This window comes from Lygodium microphyllum, chromosome 22, assembly GCF_053477565.2.
Source record: "Lygodium microphyllum isolate KBCC chromosome 22, Lygodium_microphyllum_v1.1.10, whole genome shotgun sequence".
Taxonomy (NCBI): domain Eukaryota; kingdom Viridiplantae; phylum Streptophyta; class Polypodiopsida; order Schizaeales; family Lygodiaceae; genus Lygodium; species Lygodium microphyllum.
Window position 1 is genome coordinate 36,749,065 of NC_141156.1, and position 24,192 is coordinate 36,773,256.

Consider the following 24,192-nt stretch of genomic DNA (forward strand, 5'->3'; position numbering starts at 1 on the left):
ACGGTAGATACTAGCAATATCGTGGCATGGGTGTAGTTCCTAGTCAACAAGGTGGCAACTCAAGGCGCGAGTGTAGAAGCCCCTATGTAATGGGAGCAAGAAGGCAGGAAACTGCAGATGCAAAATCTAGAGGAGACCTCAAACGGCCAAAGATAGAGGCATCTACAACCACTGCTCCCTTTGCATTGTCGGTGTCCACAACCCATGATGCCTATATAGAGGAACTCCTGTCACAGCTAGAACAGGCAAAGGAAGATAAGAAGATAATTGTAACTAAGCTCGAGGCCAAAAGGGAGACAATGGTAGCCTCGCAGTTAGAGAGAACCCATCAAGTGGCCATCTACCAAAGAGAGATCAAGGAGCTAAAAGAGAAGCTTGAGGCGAAGGGAGGAGAAGACAAGAGATGGCAAGCAAAACTCGCAGTGGAAACACACAGCCTCATGAGCCTACAACACAATTTTGATGAGTTGGTGGCATTGTACAAAGATCTGCAAAAAGAAAATGAAAAAATCCGAGATGCCATAAAGCAGCTAGCATTAGTAGAAGAAGAGAGAAGCTAACAGATCCAAAATCATATAGCAAATCTGGAACAAAGGCTAGCCTCAGAGCTTGAGGAACAACAATGCTTGGAAAGAGAAATCGAAGAACGGGAGAGGAAGCTTAGGGCATTAGCCTATACGCACAAAGAAAGCATGGAAGATATGAAGAAAAAAGTAGATGACTAGATGAACAAGAGCAAAAAAAGAGTGAGTGCCTTAGCGTGCCGACTAGCCCTTGCAAAAGGCGACAAGGTGCTAGCAGAGAGCAGGGTGGGCAAACGCCGCACAAGTGACCTTGCAGAAGGCAACAAGGTGCTAGCAGAGAGAAAGGTGGGAAAAGGCCGCACAAGTGACCTTGGAAGCCCAACAACGTGCCTTCCTCCACACTCTCTTGGACGACACACAATCAGAGGAAGTGTTTACCGCAGCACAGAGGAGCGGGAAATGGAAAAAAGAAAAGAAGAAAAAGGCGCCTTAACTAGCAACTAGACCCTGGAAAAAATTAAACGCACGGGCACGATCCTCAAGAAGTCTTAGAGTCGTCCAAGGAGAGTAAAAGAATAAAAAGTGCACCATTAAGTGCGAGAACGCTTCCAAAACCTTGTAAGAGAGCGTCAGGCTCACTCCTATACAAATTGTATGCATTAGTTGGGGATAGGATAGACTAGAACGGTGGGAAATGAGAAATGGGCCTAGGCTAATGGCCGGCCATGTAAAAAAGGGGGATGACCGCCCATGAAAAGTAGGGCATATATATAAAGTTGAAAAGTGAATGGGAAGCTCATTCTTGTGTGTGGCCAAAGCTTCTTCTTCTTCTTCTCTTATTTCTTACTTTCTTGCTTGTGCTTGAGAGAGGGATTGAGAGAGTGTGAGGGAGTGAGGGAGTGATTGTGTGGGAGTGAGGGATCTTGGAGGAGAAGCTCTCCATCTCCTCTCTTCATCTTTCCCTCCTCTCTTCTCTTCTCTTGTCTCGCGTGTGGCTGTGGAGGATGAAGCTCATGGGAGAGGGATTGAGGTTGCTTGAGCTTGCCTCAAGGATCGTGGAGCTACCGGTGTGCAAGAAAGAGGAGGGTACTCGATCGAGCAACAAGGTAAGCTCACTACACCCGTAAGGTAGGCATTGTGCGTCGACTATGTGAGAGGTAGCCATGGCCGCTCGGCTCGAAACACTTGAGCAATAAGTGGTCCGTAGGTCTCGGGGTAGAGCTTGAAGCTCCCCTCCATTTTGGTTCCATTGCTGGGATCGACGGATCGAGCCTTGAGCGCCGCACGCATCAAATCGAGCATAGAAGTAGGGTTTGCAGCCTGAACCGGCGCTCGAGATAACTAGGAGATTTAGGAGGGTTTAATCCGTGAAACAAGTAAGTATTTGTGTTTGTTGGAAGCATTAGATTAGGACTACCACTCTGCATTTCTGTTTTGCATGTTGGTTGCACTAGATTAAGGTTAGATTAGGGTAAGAAAAGAGAAAATAGAAGTTCTGGCTGCTGCTGGAAACAGGGGACCAGATTCAAGTTTCTGGGTGAAACAGGGAAAGGAAACTAGCTGTAAGGTTTTGCAGTGCTAGGAAAGGACCTTAAGAGGCTTGGGAGGCCAAGGCAAACCTCATTTCTTTGGTTAGCCTTGTGAGAGAGAGAGAGAGAGAGAGAGAGAGAGAGAGAGAGCTTCTGGTTCATAGGAAGAGGAAACGCCACCACGATTCTGGGTGCCATCGATTCGTGCTGCTCCAGGTGAGTCTGGTGTTTTTCAATAGTGCTCTAATCAGATATGGGAAGTCTGTAGTGATTGTGTGTAGCAGACATTAAGAGGGATCCAAACGCGTCGGAATCGCACCCGCTGCCGACGCAGTCGGACCAACTCGCAATGATCTGATTCCCAGAATCAGACCACCCGAGTCCTGGGGTCGGCGGACCATCCGACTGAGGGAGTCGGACCAGCCCTATCCGATTCCCGGAATCGGACACCCCGATCAGACGTGCCACATGGCACTCGGACTACCCACTAGAGTCGGACCATTATAGTCGGACCATCGTAGTAGGACTCGGACCAGTCCATAATCGGACCACTTTGAAAATAGGACCACCCTCCTGATTCAATTCCCAGAATCGGACCACCAGGGTCGAACGAGTCTCGAAAAAGGCAACTCGTTTGGGCATCAAGGTAAGCTCACTACACCCTAGTAGGATCAAAGGAGCGTCGACTAGGTGAGAAATAACCATAGGTGTTTGCTTGAAATGCTTGAACAATAAGTGGTCCGTGGGTCTTGGCGATTGAGCGTGAGCATGCCTTTACAACATATATGTGTATACATATGGGCTCTCTCTCTATGAGGTACTTATGGGCTCCAAGCATGGCACCTCTCTCTTTCTCATGAGAGAGAGAGAGAGAGAGAGAGAGAGAGAGAGAGAGAGAGAGAGAGAGAGAGAGAGAGAGAGAGAGAGAGAGAGAGAGAGAGAGAGAGAGAGAGAGATCAGTGAGTGGAGAGAGCCCTCAATGAAAGCTCTACTTCATTAGTTATTGTAGCTCCAGAACTATTATTATTGTCAGGCTTTAAGTGTACTTCCCATACAATAGGAGTAGCTCGAATCAAAGCATCTTGGAGATCTATTGGGCACATAGATTCCAAACGAGTGTTCAGAGGAGAATTTAGCCCATTGCAGAACTTAGATACTTGTTGAACAATATCCATGGGGGCACCGGTGCATATTTAAGAAGAGAAACCAACTTGGAGTAATATGCTCCCAGGGTCAGTCCCATTTGCTTCAAATTAAAGAACTCATTCATCTTTTGAGTGTGATAAGATGAAGGTAAATATCTTCCTCTTACAGCTTCTTTCAACAAATCCCAAGAAATAGTATTTTCAGGGACACCTTGATCTCGGCACCATTGCTTCCACTAGAGTCGAGCTTCGCCAATTAATTTTAGCTTAATTATCATGGTTTGGTTGGCTGGGATAGTTTCGGTAGTAGTAAAATAATCTTCCATGGATTTGACCCAAATTTTTGCATCGACTTCCACATTCTTGCCTTTCTCGTCAAATTTTGGAGGTTTGATTTGCTTCAAAAGACTCCTTTTCTCTTGGGCTTCGTTGGAAATTATTGTGAGTGCAAAATTTTGGAAATTTTTCAAGAATTTCCAAGTTAAACTTTATGAAATTTATATAGTATAAATATTAGAGTTTGATACTCAAATTATTTATCGCTAAATTTATTGAAACAATTTTTAATTAAAACTCTTTTTCCATTGCTAAAATTAAACTACAATTTCAGACGTTTCAAGGAAAAATAAGGTTTTATTATTTATCTGATTGATGAAGTATCAATCAATCATTGTTACAATGGGCGTACAAGGTAATCACATAGCTCATGGGCTCATCTTTTTTTTTTTTTCAAAAAAGGATTCCCTACTACAATCTAAGCATGACACTCTGATACATCCTTTATGAAGTAACTTGGATTCGGAGAGTAGATATCTAAGAATCTATATTTTTTAGGGAGTTTAGGAAATCTGTTCTTTTTGTAGCTGCGGTGGCTAGAGTGACCTGTGACTTTTATTCTGTTAGCTGGAAGGATCTTCGTAACTTCATCATAGATATACTAGTTTAGTTTGATATTCTTACCTCTAGTATACATGGTTGAGTTTACACTAGCCTCATAAAATAGATAGATCTCCATAACTTTAAGATCTTCCATCCATTTTACCCTTATCAAATTATTCTGAAGATAATCTAGACGGCTTGTGTTGATATAGCAGTATCCTCTGCTAATCATTCACCATCTTTCATAGTATAGAGGCAAGGGGTTGTACAACTGATTAAGTACCTGCATCATCTGAATTCTCCATACAAAACTGGATGAATGCATATTTGACATAAACATTACTCAGAAGATCAAGAATTGTTTTCAAGATTCGTTATTATATATATATATATATATAAAGCTTATGTCATATTCTATACTAACGTGCGCTTTGATACCAACTGTGAGATGTTCACCAAGCTCATTCCAAGGCACACCTTTATATAGTCTATCAGTAGGTTTTTCGAATGATGTCGTTTGGCGCTCCCTTGGAACATCATGGGGTTTGTCACTTAGATCCCATTGAGTCTACATCGCAAGAGAAGTGTTCCGATCGAACCCATTAGGATCAACCTGAATTTTCAAGTTTCTAAAAATAGACGGGTCTCCTAGCAGCTAGCTAGCGTTAGTAATTTCGAGTTTTCACTTCTATAGGATTACTTGATTTGAAGCAGACTTGCCATTGTACTTAGTTCAAAGAGAATGGGAGAATTAGGGGAGTGATGCACATCAACCCTCCTATCCATAAGGCAAAATCCCATTTCGACCCCCTAAAACAATGCAAGTCGATTCTACCTAACGACTAGTTGGTCAATTTATTGTCTTCTTATTTCTATTGCCGATTTAGAAAAGCTCCCAGCTAATTGGGACTACCCTACTATTGGACGGACCCGTTGGAGGTTACGCCGTCCACCTACTTTCCTTTGATGATAGAATCATCTTTGGAACATATACAACTAGCTTTCTTAATTAGTCAGTTAAATCACATGTTCTTTCATATAATTTATCTTACAGACACGCATACAATTCAAACAATCCTTGAATAAAACAAACTTCTTTATTATATTGGAAGCTTATTACAATTTCCATCTTTGAGACCCTGCAAAAGATACACAGAATTCCACGAGGGTATTCTTCCCACCAAGATTCCACCCTTGTAACTAGTTTTTAGGGTCCTAGGATCCCATCTTGGGTCACGAAGGGGCTTGTCAGATTCTAGGAACAATGCAAGATTTACAACCAAATTTTCTCCCTGGCACCCACATTTCCTATTGCTCGAGACTATCCCTATGGATAGGCCTTTCACTACAGAGCTAGTCTAAGGCTCTTGAAGCGATAACTATGACCCCCTTGAAGTAGAGTCTCGCAGCTAGCTTGGAGGTAGCTTAGTGTGATCCTCCTTTTATCCTGTTTGTCAATATTTTCAATCGAAGATCTAGATTCTAGCAAACACAAACAATCCTTTCAAACATATATCAAATGATTAAATGATAATCACACCATCATGTAATTCATAGCTTCCATAGCCAAGGTAGACCTTATTCTAAAGCAACCTTACATTCTAATGAGGATTCTCATCCCCATAAAGAAGTGTTGAGTACACCTCTTACAACATGTTAAGCAAGGCATGAATTTCCTGTTTGGGCTATCTTATCCAATATAAGCGAAATTCCTTAAAGAAATATATTGTGCAAATAACTTAACGAGATGACTTACAGATCCTTTAAATAGAGTTTCACTTTTTAAGTGTTAGTCAACACTTAACCTTATTACGTTTGACAATAATTATATGGAGTTATTTAACTAATCTTGAGTGCGCATAAAGTCATATGTTCAATAACCTCTTGTAACTATTTCCATCATGATTCCATGATTTAGAATCTCAATTGATCTAACTACAAATCATAGAGATTAATTATTTATGCATATACTAGTATGCTTTCTAGATGAAATTGTCAATTTGTGTAAGTGTAAAATATAGAAGCTAATATTTTATGTAATTATTTCATGTGGCGAAATAATAACCTAATAATGGATAACCTAGTTTGGCACGACGACATTGGGAACTTCATATTCGCTCGTGTTTGCGTTCGCCACACCCAATGTTCTGTTTTGGTAGTGGCAACTCCGATAACCTCGGGCACTCCTATGAGAATCTCTGGCAATACCCGTTCCTTGAGACCGATTGTGGTGGTTCCCATGGTCATTCCACCCTATCGCTTTGGAGCTATCATTTGCAAGTGGATTCAAGAGATAAAGAAGGAGAAATGAATTCGAGATAGGAGAGTGTAAGAGAAGATGGCTTAGTTGAAGGCCAAGACATGGATAATTGAGCTAATTCTCTCCCTTGCAGCCTCTCGGGGTAACTCCCCCTCCCCTCTCTCTCTCTCTCATTCATGGATTGGAAGTATACATTGAGCCGTTCCCAAACTCTTGTACGAAAATCACAATCCTAGTACTATAAAAGCGGAAGAGGCTAATGTGTTGAATTAATGAACACCTATGACCTTTATGCAAAGGCTTCATGAGAGTAGGTTAGCAGGCCCAAACTTTAATTGTTCTAACATTGTTTGAGAGGCAGCTCGCTAGCTGGAGACCAACCGGAAGTTTGCATGTGACCGGGCTGAGAAGAAGACTCACAAGTCGTGGTAAGGCCGACGTGGGACAGGGTACATCAGTTAGGTAAACAATCTCTCTCTTTCTCTCTCTCTCCCCCTCTGTGTCTGTGTCTGTAAGTCTGTCAGTGCGCATTCCTAAGAAGAAAAGAAGAAGTCTCGGGGAGAATGGGCATGTGGACATTGCTCGAAGGTCTGCTTCTGCTCGCCAATGCCCTCGCTATTCTCAACGAAGAGCGCTTTCTTGCGCCTCGCGGCTGGGGTTTCAACGAGATGGGGGGCACTGCGCGAGTCAAATCCCTCAAAGGCCAGATCATCGGCCTCGTACATGCCATCCAGTACCTCCGGTTCCCCCTCATCTTCTTGAACGCCATTGTTGCTGTTTCCATGCTCATCTCCGGCTAGGTTTAAGATCAAGGCAAGCTCCAGTTACTTTTCTTTGTTTTCTAGTTTCGGGTTTGTTGCCCTGCAGACTGTACGTTAGGGTTTGTTTTGGAGCCACATTTTGGATTGTACATGCGGTCTAGTGACATTTGCCCGGTTTGTGCGCGCGCGGACACACACACACACACACACACACACAGAGAGAGAGAGAGAGAGAGAGAGAGAGAGAGAGAGAGAGAGAGAGAGAGAGAGAGAGAGATTGTTTGACCTAAGATGATGTGGTCTTAGCCATCAAACACTATAGCTCCTTCTCTCGAGTCTCATCAAGTTGACCACACACAATATTATCGTGTAAATGGACCTAGGTGCCAGCCACATTGAAGCTGCCATCTGTCTTCCGGGACCAGGAACGGACCAATGGCACAGGAGCAGTGTCAGGTAGTGGGTATAAAAACAGTCCACTGCTATGTGGAACCAGTTGGATTAGCAGCGCAATTAGTCGGCCTGCTCTGCATGCTTATTCAATGCAACCTCTTCTTATCTTCATGGATCTCGAGACTCTTGTGACTCCCTTAGTGGGTTGGGCTTCACGCCTATTAGTGTTGGAAGTGTTGAGATCATGGTTTGCAATGAAAGGCTTTAGAGATTTGTGGTGTAAAGGCTGAGTCAGTTTGTCTTGGACAAGAAAGTAGGAGTATCCAATGGATTCAAAGTATGAGAATGTGTAGGATTACCTACAATTGGTAGGGCAGTATGGGCCTCTTGATCTAGGGTTGCTGTAGGAAAGGGCCATGATATTCTGCAAGATTATTCACATGGAGCATTGGATGCATCTTTCAATTAGCAGGCAGCTCTGATAGCTTTGGTGAAGATCCCCAAGTGCTTCAAATGCTACTTCTTCATGTAAATAAGCACCATTGGTCCTCCTAGAAGATCTACTTTTGCTGATGTTTGTGAAGCTCCTTGTAATAGGGGAGAATGTGTCAGAAGTGGTGCAGCAATGGAAGCATAGACAAGTGCTGAAATAAACTGCTGAACACTGTTGGGTGTAAAGGCCCTTTGTTCACTTCTCGTGTATTACACATGTATTATTTATTTGTACATGTGCATGCACCTTTGTGGGTAAAACATGTAAACCCTAAAGTATAAATACATCCTTTAATCTTTGTGTACCAACACATTGTTTGTACACACCAAATTGTGGAGTCTACATACTCTCTCTTTTTGCCTGTCACTTTCACTCCTGCACTTCATGCTTGCATATTCCTTCACGTTTTGCTGTTGCCATTCTCTCTTCTGCCTTTCAATTGGTATCAGAGCAAGTGTTTCAAGGCAGTTGGTCTTGAGCACGCATCCTGAGGCAGTTGTTCGTGGAGTGCAGTAGCAAACTGTTGGTGATCAGCTGCACGCACATTGAGACGACACTTTTCAGGTCAGGTCATTAGTTTTTTTGGTTTGTGTGTGTGTACAGCAGTTGGTGATTGCATTTATTGCAGCGACAACAGTCATGTTGATTGCGCGGTGTCAGCTGGCAGCAGGGACAGGTTTGTGTAGGTAGGCGACAACCTACAGGTGGTTGTGTGGCAGTAGGCGGCAGCAGTAGGTGATTGCATGGTAGTCAAGGCAGGCTTGGGTATGTCACACTGACTTGTAAACAGCCTCTTTTGTGCCTGTAAATAGCCTCTTTTGCGCATAAATTTTGCTTCCCGAGCTGTATATTGTTTGAAATACAATAATTTCTTCAGTTTTGTTTACTTTGATGGAGTACACTGATCGGCTATAGTTGTGTATTTGGTAGATACAGCTATGTACTTGCTGGTTCAGCCTCTGTACTGGCTGGTTGTGCATAAATAGCAGTGGTTTATTGTTGATAGAGCAGGGACCAGCAAGTGTATTTGGTGGTTAAGCTTGGGTATTTGCACTTACTTTGGTTGATATCTGTGATTTTGGCAAAATGGCTACAACTTCTTCTAGTTCTGACACAAAAAGTTTGATGGAAATCAAACAATTTGATGGCCAAGGTTTTGATCTTTGGAAAGATCGTACGCAAGGATTCTTTTCTTAAAAGATTGTGAAGATGCTTTGCAACAAAACAAGCCTGCATAGTTGTTTGAAGAAGATTGGGCCAAGATGAATAAGAAAGCGGGCCTATATCAAAATGGGCATCACTGATGATATCCTTACAAATATCAAAGGCTTGAATATAGGTTATGCTATATGGTAGAAGTTGAGGACCATATATGAGATCACCATATCTGCCAATTAGGTGCATCTAATGTGGAAGTTGGTGAATATGTGACTGGATGAGTCTAAGGCGGCTTTTAAGCACTTGAGTGCATTTACAAGTATTCTAAATCAGCGGAAGGATGTAAATCAACGCTAAGAGCTATTTTCTTGATCATGTCATTGCTAGACTCATGGGAAACACTTGTGGTTTCTTTGAGAAACAATCCTAGCCTCACATATGATGGTGTGAGAGGATCTATTCTCAATAAAGAGATTAGACTAAAATCGAGTGGGGAAGGCAGTAGTTCAACATACAATGTCAGAGGCAGAGCTAATAAGAAGAATGCAAATGTAGGACAAAGAAGCAGAAGTAAGAGTAGAGGGAAAGAAAAGTAGTAAGATGCCACATGTTATTAGTGTGGCCGTAAAGGTCACAAGAAGCTTGAATATAGGCACTTTAAGAAGGAACAGGAAATAAAGAAGAATGTAGGAGACAAGAAGAAGAAAGAGGACAAGGTTGATGCATTTGAGGCTTCGAAGGACAAAGAGAAGGTCAATGTGACCTCCAATGTTGTCATTGAAGAATTGTTTGATGGAGATGGTGATGTACTTTGTGCTATCTATGATGCCCTTGCACTTCATGCTAGGACATGTAGATTACCAAAGCAGATGCTATTGATGTATTACTAGCAGTTGATGACGGATTGACACAAAGATGGATAGTAGACTCTGGTGCTTCATTTCATGTGATTCAATGCTTGGAGTGCTTTGCTATCTTTGATGCAAGCAACTATGGCAAGGTTAACCTTGGTAATAATCATGTTTACAGTATTGATGGGATTGACACCATACATTTATATTTGGATAATGGTTAAGAGCTTGTGCTCAAAGATGTCAGATAGGTACCTTGCATATAGAAAAGTTTTCTATTTGTGGGATAGATGGATTTGCATAGTTACACCACAATGTTTGGTGGTGGTTTATGGAAACTTAAGAAGGGCTCTATGCTTGTTGTAAAGGGTTACAAAAAGGGCACACCCTATTGCTTACAATGCAATGCCTTACTTGGGAAGATTTCTTGCTATTGCTGAAATTGGCTCTCATTTAGAGTTTTGGCATAAGAGATTGGGTCACGTGAGCCAAAAAGGATTTGAAGTTCTTTCCTCTTTGAAAAGACTTGATGCTAAGGGCTCAAAGCTCGACTTTTGTAATGATTGTCAATTTGGTAAGCAAATGAGAAATTCTTATCATTCTGTTGTCTCTCACAAACAAAATGTTTTGGATTTGGTGCATTCTGATGTGCATAGTATGCCTGTAAAATCTATGGGAGGTGCTGCATATTTTGTTTCATTCATTGATGACTGTTCCATAAAGATTTGGGTGTATTCATTGAAAAAGCGAAGTGATGTATTCACTGCATTTAAGTCATTTCATGCATTTGTGACCACTCAAACAGAGAAAAACCTGAAATGTCTCAAAACAGATAATGGAGGTGAGTTCACATTTGCTGAATTTAAGTCCTTTTGTGATTTCCATGGTATCAAAAGGGAGCTTATAACTCCATACAGCCCTTATTCGAATGGTGTGGCAGAAAGATATAACAGGACATTGTGTGAGAGTGCGGTAAATGCTGTCCATTGCTAATCTCCCTCAGGAATTTTGGGGAGAGGCATTAAAAACCGTGGTACACATTTGTAACCGTTCTCCTAACAAGTCCTTAAAGAATGGCATCCCTAAGGAGGCTTGGTTTGGCAAACCAGCCTCATATGACCATCCATGTGTCTTCGGTTGTGATGCATTCATACATGTTAGGAATGATCTGAGAAGAAAGATGGATGCTAAGTCCTCCAAGGTTACCTTTATGGGCTATGGTGATGAAGGTGAAATGGACTATAGGGTATGGTTACCTCAGTCCAAGAAAATTGTACGTAGCGGAGATGCAGTGTTTAATGAGGCAAAGTTATTGAAAAATGCTTCGGTTTTGATGAAGGCTCTAAGAGAATCAAAATTAGCATGTACTGCCACCCACTATGTTAGAAAAGGAGCCTCATGATACTTTACCGCAGGCTGAAATTGATAATCAGCTAGTTATCTTTGAGCTAGAATAAGTTGGACAGCAAAGAGATGCTCATGAAGGTGCTGGTCCACAAGATAAAGGTGCTCAATTGCATGAACAGCATGCTGAACATGGTTTGCAGCAGCTAGAAAATACTGAAATTTATTTGCCTCTTGATGTAGAGCGAGTGCGATAGAATGTAGATCATTGGGTACACAAGTCTACTCACTTTAGCATTATGTTATGTTGTCAGATGAGGGTGAGCCTCTTACTTACAGAGAGGGAAAGTCATGTAAATTGTAAATTCAGCATTAAGTGGAAGCTTGCAATATAGAAAGAAATAAAATCTCTGTATGCAAATGATACTTGGAATCTTGTGCCTCTTCCCAAAGGAAGGAAAGCTCTTTCAAATAAGTGGGTGTATAAAGTAAAAACAGCTGATGGGGAACCCAAGTACAAGTCAAGATTAGTTGTGAAGGGTTATCCACGGAAGGAAGCTATTGATTTCTAGGAGGTCTTCTCTCCTATTGTGAAGATGACCATTCTGTGTGCTATTTGCTCTCACTGCAATGCTTAACTTGGAGTTGTACCAGATGGATGTGAAGATAACTTTTATGCATGGTGATATAGATGAAGAGATCTACATGAAATAGCCTGAGGGCTTTGTAGTGTTGGAAGAAGAGGAGCACAACTGAGGGAGATGGAGATCAAGCAGGAGTAAGCGAGAGTATGACGGTTGAAGAGTGAGTGAGCAAAGTGAAAGTACGATTTGGTTAGAGTGTACCAACAAATGTGTTGGTACACAAAGAATAAAATGTATTTATACTTAGGGTATGTGAAGGGTGCATTCACATGTACAATGTGCGTGTACTATACACGAGGGATTAAAACCGGGCCTTTATCCCAACAATCTTTCACTTAAAGGTCCGATGTGAACCTCTAGCTAACCAACTCCCACTAGTCGAATGCAATGCTCGTGTTGAGCTTTGCTTAGACTTTTAGTTAGAACATCTACAGGGTTATCTTGTGTTTTAATTTGGGTCAATGTGATTAGACCATCTTCTAGAATCTATTTGATGAAGTGATATCGCACATCTATATGCTTTGTGCGTGAATGATACATGGCATTCTTAGCCAGATACACAGCACTTTGGCTATCACATCCCAAAACTGCAGTACCCATAGACATGCCAAGATCATCTGCAAGTCTATTCAACCATATAGCTTCCGCTTCAGTATCTTTTTATGCCGCTCTTATTACTTCAAGGCAGGAGTCGACTCTTCGGTGGGAAGAGTTGGTTCCTATGGTCTTGGACCAAGAGGAACAATTAAAGGGACAAAATGCTTCCAAATCGGAGGCATTGGTTGGTCAAGTCTCTCAGAAGAAGGGGAAGGACCAAAAGAAGAAGGAGGACAACAAATCCAAGAAGGACAAGGAGTAGGAATCAACTTGCCATATTTGTGGCAAGACCGGTCATTGGAAGAAGGATTGCCCCGACAAAGACAAGAAGGATACCAAGAAGAAGGACACGGACTCTGGAGCGGTGGTTGCACCCTCATCAGTTGCTTTTCTATACTTAGCTGTCATTGAGGACTCTACACCGACAACTGCTGATGCTGCGATGACAGCTCCGTAGGCTTGAGAGTGGGTTGTGGACAACGGTGCCTCACAGCACATGACTCCTTCCGTTGGTGTTGCCCATTTGCGACCTTCGCGTGGGCAGATTCTCATTGAAGGTAGCTCTTCTGTGTTTATTGCTACGCGGGGTGAGATGCAGCTTATTTCAGATGGATGTGGTGGTACCTACATCTCTGAGGTGTTGCATATGCCAGGATTGGGGTATCATTTACTTTCGGTTCATAAGATTTGTGCTCTTGGCCTCTTGGTGGAGTTTGACAGTGATACTGTTCGAGTCCTTGATCATGGATCGAGAAAGGTTCTCTGTGCAGGGTATGAGGAGAATGGAGTCTACAAATTGAAGTCTTCTTCAACTCTTACTTCTCTTCTTCTTACTTCTTAGACACAATCCGAGCTATGGCATGCTCAGTTTGGCCACCTGAACTACGAGTACCTTCGGAAGGCGTCGCGAGGGTCCTTTGTCCGAGGCTTGCCAGACATAGTGGTGAGCCATCTCTTTGGAGCCAGAGCCTCTTGATGGAGATTCTTCTTCGGATTCAGAGTCTTCTCTTCCACCGGCCACCCTTGAGGAGCTTTCGTTGGTGGATGTTTGTGAGTCTTCAACAGATGGAGAGCGACGGTCGGGGAGAGGTTCGTCCACCTCCTCGTTGGGCTCGTGACACCCTCCGAGATTCAGGGATCGAGGGGGTCCCTGAGGAGTGGGAACCGCAGGATTGACCGCGGATGTCATGGAGGAACCATGCACATTCTTCGGAGCTTGTTTGCTCCAACTATTTTTTGTTGACCCGTGTTATGCAGGATCGAGAGTCCACCTCAGTGAAGGAGGCTTTGCAGTCTGATCATTGGCGGAAGGCCATGGAAGCCAAGTTGGAGGCTATTGAGAGGAATGACACTTGGTCTCTTGTGCCTCGTCCCTCTCACAAGAAGGTGATTGGTGTCAAGTGGGTCTTCAAGACTCGTGTTGATCTTTGTTTTGCTGTGGGTCTTTTGGCAGGGTTCATGACGGAACCCAAACAAGTGTATTGACAGGCTGCCCTGAGGATTCTTTGGTATTTGAGGGGGACCTCTGACTTATGGATTTATTATCCCGCAGGTACAGATGCTTCCGATCTGGTTCTTGCAGGTTGGAGTGACTCGGATTGGGCTGGAGATGTGGACCACTGACGGTCTACTACAGGCTACTGTTTTATCTTGGGTACAGGTGTTATCTCTTGAAGTAGCAAGAAGAAGCCTACGGTAGCCCTTTCTTCTATTGACGCGGAGTATCGGGTTGCGTATTCCACCACATGTGAGGTTGTGTGGCTTCGGAGATTGTTGGAGGAGCTTGGCTGCCCCCAGACTCGTCCTACTCTTCTACGGTGCGACAATGAGAGTTGCATTGCCTTGGTACGGAATCCAGTATTCCATGCCCGGACGAAGCACATTGAGATCCAGTATCACTTCATTTGGGAGAAGCTTCTGGATGGGACCATTGATGTGGAGTATTGCAAGACGGAGGATAATCTTGTAGATTTGTTCACCAAGGCGCTTCCCCAGGCTCTTCTTCGGCAGCATTCCAGATCCCTTAGTCTTGTGACCCGTCCAGGATTTGAGAGGGGTTATTAGTCATTTCTTGGACAGACAGATGTCAGCAGCCACATCAGCAACCACGTCAGCAGCCACGACAGCAATTTGCGCAGGTGCCACGTGGCAGCCTGCGGTCGGACAAGACATAGGCTGCAGTCGGACAGTTTTATTATTATTTTCCTGCAATCGGCTGCATTTAATGCAGCTGACCTAGTGCTGGGCATTCTTTTCTTTTTGGCTATTTATAGCCAATTGGTGGCACACTCCAGCCATCATCATTATTCAGTGAATTCAGATTCTGACCTTGAAGAACTGTTGGCTGAGACAGACTGTGCTTGGGCTGACGGAGATCGAGGTCATCAAGTTAGAGACATACGCAGATATTTCCTTTGCCCCCTTGTGTATTTCTGCACTCTTATACAGCATACTACACCGCAGATTTTCTGCGTTTACATTGTCTCCTCTCTCTCTCTCTCTCTCTCTCTTCTTTCTGTGTTCACTCTCTCTCAGTCTTTGTCCTATGCTTCTGTATCACTACACTTTGACAATAACTCCAAGATGCTGCAAATTTCAGCCGATTGCAAGAAACTTGCCATTCAAGGCTTTACAGTGCAAACAATACAAAGTGCCCTTCTTGGTTCCTTTTGCAATCAGCATGGAACCCTTTTCCACTTTCCATAAACCACCACCAAGCAATGTGGTGTAGCCATGCAAGTCAACCTGACCAACAGATAGTAAACTCTTTTTAATGCCAAGGACATATCTGACATCTTTCAGTACGAGCTCTTGACCATTGTCTAAAGACAAGTGTATTGTGCAAATCCCATCAATGCTGCAGGCATGGTTATTTCCAAGATACACCTTTCCATAACTGCGTGCATTGAACATAGCAAAACACTCCAAGCAAGGAGTCACATGGAAAGAGGCATCAGAGTCTACAATCCAAGTCTGAGTGACACCATCATCAACTGACAAGAGTGCATCAATCACATCAACCTTGGTAATCTGCATATCCTGCATGTGACATACAAGTGCATCATAATCAACTGCACATTGGAAACCTTGGAGGACCATCAAGAGCTCCTCTTTCACTCCAATTATCAGACGCATACCTCAGTAAGTTTCCCATGGGGGATCTCTCATCTTCAGAGGACTCTGGCTCTTCATTATGAGTCAGAAGAGTCTGCTGTGAGAAAAACAAAGACCTGCCATTGTTGTCATCAAATGATCTAAGTTTTCTCTTATCTCCTAAACCACTAACTGCAAACCGTTGAGCACGTAAATAATTCTCCCTTGTAACTAATGGCGGGGGCAGCCTTGGATTTCCGTTAACATGAGAATAGTAATAGGCCAAATACGCTGGGTCAGATCGCAATTCTTGTATACATCAGCCTCTGTATTTGAAAGCTCCTCTATGACCATATTAGAGGCCACATTGGCCTTTTCTTTGCCTTTGATTGTCTCCGATGCATGTGTCTTTTCTTCCTTATTTTTATCTCCTGCTTTCTTCTCTCTCTCTTGTTCCTTCTTGTAATACCCGCAATCAAGTTTCTTGTGGCCCTTCCGACCACAGTGATAGCAAGTAATCCTATCAACTTGTCGTTGCCCAGCTGTCACGTCTTCTGATGCCGTTAGCCCTGTCAGTTGATCCCGTCAGGTTTTACTAGACTTGTCAGGCAGTCCATGCCGTTAGCTGGTCTGAGCTTGAAAAGCGTGCACAACTTGTGCTCTGATACCAGTTGTTGGAAGAAGAGGAGCACAACTGAGAGAGATGGAGATCAAGTAGGAGTGAGCGAGAGAGAGTGTGACGGCTAAAGAGTAAGTGAGCAGAGTGAAAGTACGATTTGGTTAGAGTGTACCAACAAATGTGTTGGTACACAAAGAATAAAATGCATTTATACTTAGGGCATGTAAAGGGTGCATTCACATGTACAATGTGCGTGTACTATACAGGGGGGGTTAAAATCGGACCTTTATCCGACATTGTAGTTCCCGACAAAGAGCAGTTGGCATGCAAACTAAAGCATAGACTGTATGGACCGAAGCAGGCACTGTGATAGTGGTACAAGAAGTTTGATACTTTTATGCTCTCCCATGGTTTTAATTGCAGCCATGTAGACCAGTTTCTGTACACAAAGAAGGATACTGATGGCAGCCCTATTATACTTGTTCTCTATGTAGATGATATGTTGCTAGTTGGGAAGACAAAAACTAGTCTTGATGATTTCAAGGATCAGCTGAAATCAGCCTTCTCTATGAAGGATTTGGGTAATGTAGAGCATATTTTGGGCATGAGGATTTGTAGAGATAGAAAGTAGAAATTGTTGTTCTTATCACAAAAAAAGTACATTGAAAAGGAACCCGACAAGTTTAACATGGTTGAAGCTAAGTCTCTTGGAGTCCCTTTGCTTCTATACGTTAAACTTAGTAAAAGTCGATAGCCCAAAGGATGACATGGAAGCCAGTGCAATTAAGGGAGTTCCTTATGCATCGACTTGTGGCTCTCTTATATATGCTATGGTTGCTACTCATCCGGATATTGCTCATGCAGTGGGAGTTGTCAGTCGCTATACTTCTAATCTTGGGAAAGCACATTGGGAGGCTGTCAAGTGTATCTTCAGATATCTTAAGGGTACACAAAGAAAGTGTATATGGTATGGGTGGGCAGGGTACATTGAGTTTACAGGGATACTATGATGCAGACATGGTAGGTGACTTAGATACTCGCAAGTCCACTAGCGGGTATGTCTTTACAATTGTCAGAGGAGTAGTTTCTTGGTGCTCCAAATTGCTGAATATCGCAGCATTGAGTACCACTGAAGCTGAATATATTTCAGCTACTGAAGCTTCCAAGGAAGCTATTTGGTTGAGCAGACTGTAGGGACCGATTAGGCATGGAGATCGAGGCAGACAGTCGTTACGTGCAGTGAGAGACAGAGTACGAGAGAGCAGAGTAGAGAGTGAGCACGTTTTTAGGTACAATGATGAGTGTACCTCTTTAGGTTTTTAGATAGATTTATATATGAAAGTACATTGTGCTAAGGGTGTGTTCACACCCGTGTACATATAAAAGGCACGATGGCCCTTTATTCCCAACAACCGGCAATGTGCCTTAAGAGGAGAAAAGAATCAGCTAAGTCTAGGTATGTACAAAGCTGAAATAAATATATCTATCCAACTCCCATCATTTGTCGGCAATGAGCAAACTGCTTTGCTGGAAGACCCTTCGTGAGAAGGTCTGCAGGATTATCATCTGTATGCACTTTGACAAGCTCAATGCTCTTGCTGTCAAGCACATCTCTAATAAAGTGGTACTTTACTTGTATGTGCTTTGTCTTTGCATGAAAGATAAGATTCCGTGCTAGCATGATAGCACTCTGACTATCACAATGGAGAATAGGTAACTCTGTGATGCCAAGCTCTTCCACCAGACGTGAAAGCCATAAAGCCTCCTTGCATGCCTCAGTGGCAGCCGCATACTCTGCCTCTGTAGTAGACAATGCAACACACTTTTGTAGCTTGGAGATCCAAGAGACCGCTCCTCCTGTGAAAGTAAACACATACCCAGAAGTGGACTTTTTGCAATCCGCATGACCAGCATAGTCTGTATCCGTAAAACCAACAACAAATGTCTTCTGCTTTTCAAAGCAGATGCGCAACTCCTTTGTGTCTTTGAGGTATCTCATAATATCTTTCACTGCCTCCCAATGCTTCTTGCTAGGGGTTGCCATGTATCTGCTAACCACTCCCATTGCAAAGGCAATGTCAGGACGTGTAGCAACCATAGCATACATCAAATTGCCAACAGCTGAAGCATATGGTATCTTGGCCATTTCAGCCTTCTCATCATCAGATGTAGGGCTGTCCTCTGCACTAAGTTTCACATATGGAGGCAATGGAACCCCAATTGTTTTACCCCCCTCCATATTGAAACGCTGCAAAACTTCGGAGATATACTCATGTTGAGATAGATAGAGTAAGCCTTTCGATCTTTCTCTGAGTATTCGCATGCCAAGAATGTGATTTGCATCACCAAGATCCTTCATGTCAAAGCTGCCATGAAAACTTTGCTTCAGTGAGTCCAAGGCATGAGTATCCTTGCTAGTAATCAGCATGTCATTAACATACAAAACCAAGATAATCAAGCTGCCATCTGTTGTCTTCTTGGTGTACAAGCAACGATCCACTTGACTTCTATGAAAGCCTTGGGATTGCATGAATGTATCAAACTTATGATACCGTTCTCTTGGTGCTTGTTTCAGCCCATAAAAATTCCTTTTGAGTTTACATACCATTTTTTCCTTCCCTTGTTCAACAAACCCTTCAAGCTGCTGCATATATATGGCTTCATGCAGATCACCATGTAAAAACGCAGTCTTTACATCCATCTGTATGAGCTCCATATCCTCAACTGCAACCAAGCCCAAAATGGTTCTCAATGTAGTCATCTTGACTACAGGAGAGAAAATCTCAACAAAGTCAATTCCATGCTCGTGCTTGTATCCTTTTGCAACTAATCTTGCTTTGTACTTTGGTGAGGAACCAGAAGTGACTTTCATCTTGTAAACCCATTTGCATGGAAGGGTTTTCTGCCCTTTAGGCAACTGCACCAAGTCCCAAGTGCCATTTTTTTCAAGAGATTCCATCTCTGACAACATGGCTTTATACAAATTCTTGCTGTCCTGTCTGTCCATTGCTTCCTTGAAGCAAGACTGTTCACCAAGTTTGTCAACATGACATAATCAGCCACATTAATTGCACCGGGAACAAACCTGTCAGGTTGTCTAGTAGCCCTAGACGATCTCCTAACCCAATGGTCATTGTTTGCTGGCTGTTCTTGCAAATTTCCATTTTCAGCATGCTGTCTTGGCATTTCAGCCTGCAAATTAGCATTAACAGCTTGCTGTCCTCGCTGTTCCTGCACATGTAATGACTCATTTTCATGGGCAATAGCTGGCTGATCATTTCTTGCATTTACAGGTTCATTTACAGCAGGTATTTGCTGCTGTATAGCGGGCACATTTTGCTGTCCAAAAGGTATTTCTTCCCGGAATACAACCCTACGGACCTCCTCAGTCTTTTCGGGTTGTTTGTGCATGCAATCTTCCCGGAAGATAACATCATTGCTGCACACTACTTTCCTTTTCTCGGGAACCCACAATTTATACCCCATTTCACCCTTGTCACCATATCCTAGAAAAATGCATTTACAAGACTTTGGCTCAAGTTTGCTGCGTTTTTCTTTACGAATGTGCACAAAATCCCTGCAGCCAAACACTTTCAGATGAGCATATGAAGGTGGCTTGCCCGACCACGCTTCTTGGGGAACCCCCCTCCCCCCCCCCTCCACCTCCAAAAGACCTGTTTGGTGACCGATTTATTAAGTGAATGACTGTCATAACAGTCTCTGCCCAAAGACCATGGGGTAATGCAGCATGAGACAGCATCGTTTGGACCTTACCCTGTATGGTCCTATTCATACGCTCTGCAACTTCATTTTGGGGTAGATTATGAGGGGTAGTGAGCTCCCTCTTTATCCTTTTGTTGTCACAAAATGCCTGAAAGGCCTTGGACACATATTTCCCACCATTGTCAGAGTGAAGATACTTAAGTGTCTTATCTGTCTGATTTCAGCCAATGCCAATAAATTTTTAAACTTATCAAGCACTTCATCCTTGCTACGAATAGGGTAAACCCATACTTTCCATGTAGCATCATCGACAAAGGTGACAAAATATTTATTTCCCCCTAAAGATAATCCTGGTATTTGACATACATCCGAATGTACTACTTCTAGAGGAGAGGATTTCAAAGAAAGAGACTTTTTGTGAGACGTCTGTGCATGTTTGCCATAAATGCAAGGATCACAGTGCTCAAAGTTAGCATAATGAAGACAAGGCAAGTAACCCAAACGAGAAAGCACTTTCATTCCTGTTTGACTCATGTGTCCCAACCGGCCATGCCACAAAGAAACGCTTGGCTACTTGGTCACGGTAATAACATGGTCATGCACACTAGATACATGAAGTGGATACAAAGTATCACTCTTGCAACCTCTGGCAATAACCTTAGATTCCTTACAGATCTTCCATTTTCCATCACCAAAGGTGGTATGAAAACCATCATCATCTAGCTGCCCTGTGCTAATCAAGCACTTCTTGAGCTGAGGTACATGCCGTACATGCTGAAGTGTAAAGACAGAGCCATGCTGAAACTGTAACTGCACACTGCCAATACCTACAATCTCACATGCATAGTTGTCCTCAAGATGGACAACACTATGTCGACCCCCTGTATAGGCAGAAAACCACTCACGATGAGGGGTGACATGAAAGGAAGCACTTGAATCAAGAATCCAGGTATGCATGTCATCATTTGCATTTGCAAGTAAAGCATGTGCACCAAAGTGTGAAGAGACAAAGAGTACATCACTCCCACTGTCACTGTCATGAGTGACTACATTCACCTCCTCAATTTTTAGTCCTTCTTCTCTTCCTTGCTATCATCTGTCTTCTTGCATTTTCCTTTCTCTTTCTTCCATTTGTAGCAGTCACGTTTAAAGTGACCCTTCTTGCCACAATGATGGCATTCAACATCTTTGCCACGTGATTTACTGCGTCCCTTGCCATCATATTTGCCCTTTTGCTGTGATTTGCCCCTAGTATGCAAAGCATTGGAAGACTTATTGGATGCATTGTTTTGCCGATTCATCTCTTCCGTAAGTAGAGCACTCTCTACATCAGCATACAAAAAAATCACATTAGAATTGCTCATAGCAGTCTTGAATGTATCCCAACTCTCTGGTAGAGTGCAAAGCAAGAAAGTAGCCTTAAATTCCTCATCAATCATGAACCTCAAGGCAACCAACTGGCTGAAAATGGAGTTAAACTCACTTAAGTGAGTAGACATTGCTGTACCTTCTTTCATACGTAAATCCATAAGCTTTTTCAGCCAATACACTTTGCTTGCAGCACTCTGCTGTGCATACAGTTCTTCCAATCTAGTCCATATAGCATATGCAGAATCCAAACCTTCAATGTTAAAGAGCAAGGCATCAGAAATCGATAGCTCTATGGTTGAGCATGCAAGCTCATTCAACTCATCCCAATCGTCTTGATCCATGTCCGCAGGCTTTGCCCCCTTTGGTTTTGATCGGCTTTGCTTGCTTCTTTTGTAAGAGGATATTGTAGCATTGTTTTTGCCACACTGCAAAATTATGTGCGCCTTCAAGCTTCTTTATGTGCATCAGATTATTGCTGTCATTGCTGCCAGCCATGATTTTCAGCCCAAATGTGACAAAAAAACCAGCAAATGCAGGTCCAAACCGTAATCCAAGTGACCAAGGTACAAACAAGTACCAATCAGCAATAAAGGACCATGCAGAAGTACAGATTACAGATTTGTAATTAAATTTTCAGGAGCACCAAACCATGTGCTACAGCATTATCCAACTGATTACAGTTGTTCCAAGGGCATGTGCATCACATTACATGAGAAATCCCAAAATTTCAGCTGCAATTTCTGTTGTACATGTACTCACGGGCATAAAATTTGACAGGAACGGTCAAAAGCCCCAAATTTTTGTGCTCAAAGCATCAAATACACATCGCGCACAAATAGCCATCGCCCGTCGTGCGCTGGACCGCCCAACGCGGAGTGCTGTTGCCCACTGTTGGTGGTCACCACGCTGGTCAATTGTGAGTTGCAATCGCTGCACCAGCCGACTGCCTCAGGCCTGCACTTGTCGGCAGTCTCTCCAGCACACAAGCCTGCCTACGACTCTCTTGCTAGGCTTTGAGCTGTCTCTTGCCAGCTTTGGTCTTTTGTCTCAGCCTGACGATCGTCTGTAGCACCTTACGCTTTGATGCCAGTTTGTAGGAACCAATTAGGCATGGAGATCAAGACAGACAGTCGTTACGCGCAGTGAGAGACAGAGAGTACGAGAGAGCAGAGTAGAGAGAGCACGTTTTTAGGACAATGATGAGTGTACCTCTTTAGGTTTTTAGATAGATATATATATGAAAGTACAATGTGCTAAGGGTGTGTTCACACCGGTGCACATTTAAAAGGCACGATGGGCCTTTATTCCCAACACAGACTTGCCGAAGATTTCATTATGCCTTTGAGTACTCTAGCGTTGGGATGTGATACTCAAAGTGTTGCGTATCTAGCTAAGAATGCCATGTTTCATTCGTGCACCAAACATATTGATGTGCAATACCACTTTATCAGACACGTTTTGGAAGATGGTATGGTTACACTGACCAAGATCAAAACACAGGATAACTTTGCAGACATTCTCACTAAAAGTTTTGGCAAGGCTCAACATGAGCATTGCATACAACTGGCGAGAGTTGGTTAAAGGTTCACTTGAACCTTTAAGTGGGAGGTTGTTGGGTGTAAAGGCTCTTCGTGTACTTCTCGAGTATTACACATGTATTATTTATTTGTATATGTGTAACCAGCCTTCCTCCTCGGATAGGGTGGTAAATAACGTGATTAAGCACTATTTACAGCAATTAACAAATCCACAAAATTAAAATGCACACTTTACCATATAATCTTGGATATTGGACACCTTGTTGGTCTCAAAATTGGTGCCTCTTTCGGTAGTAATTTAACTTAATTGAAGAAGAAGTTGATGTACAATGAGATTCTCCCAATCTCTTTTGGTATTTCAACTTCCCTTGCTATCTATTTTGACCAACAAGTCTTCTATTTGATGTGCCCCTTGATTCGGGCGATCAATTGGTATTTACTCGTTTTGATGGAGATGGAAAATGTCCCAAATTCAATGATTTGCTGGTCCCTCCACTTGAATAGGCTAAAAACAGCTTCAGCCCTGTTGAATCCAAGTCTTGGAGCTTCTAATTTTTGGCACGCTTCTTGAGGTTGCTGGTAAACCCTAATTTTTGATGTAGATTAGAGTTTACAGTAGAGAAATCTGAAATTTCTCAGCCTTTAGTGATCTCAATGCTATAATCTTCGGAGAAAGATTGTAGAAAGGCTAGGAGATGAGAGAGAGTGCTGAGGAGAGAGAAAATTCGAACTTTCTTCACGAAGAACTGAAGAAAATCTGTCATTTACTATTGTTGCTCTATCTCAACAGCTTGTAGATGCAAAGAACTGAAGAAAATCAATCATTTATTGCTGTTGCCTTGTCTCAACAGCCTGTAGATGTTGTCTATGCTATTGATTGATCTTCTCTTGTCCCTGGTTGCCTCAGAAGGTCCTCCAATGGTTGCAAATCAGATCGGTAGTATCTCCTTTCTCTCTCTTGTAGGTTGAATACACTAAAAATGCCTCTCCAACCTCTAAAGACGTTTTTTTATTCTTGCATGAGCATTTTTGTCCAGTGGCAACCTTTCCAAACGGTTTTTCTAGCATTATCCATAATTAAATATTAATTTTTAGTCTTTAAATATTAAAAATTAATCTAATAATTATTTTGGTGTCCTGAAGAATAATCTGATTGGCCAATAACTAAATTTACTAAGCAACTTTCATTCTCGAGTGTCTCCGTGTAATCTTTGACCATTAGATTGGCGTTAGGTACCGTTTAACGCCACTTCCCTAGTGTCACCAACTG

At 42.8% G+C, this 24,192-nt stretch overlaps 1 protein-coding gene across 1 annotated transcript in view; it reads left to right on the forward strand.

The window, feature by feature from the left end:
• Positions 1-6,797: 6,797 nt before the first annotated feature.
• Positions 6,798-24,192, forward strand: part of LOC148017028 (uncharacterized) — a 34,912-nt gene continuing 17,517 nt past the window's right edge. Inside the window, exon 1 of the mRNA XM_087662859.1 lies at positions 6,798-7,150. Within this exon, the coding sequence (XP_087518985.1) occupies positions 6,901-7,137 (237 nt within the window). The 5' untranslated portion in view covers positions 6,798-6,900 and the 3' untranslated portion in view covers positions 7,138-7,150. The remainder of the gene's footprint in view (positions 7,151-24,192) is intronic.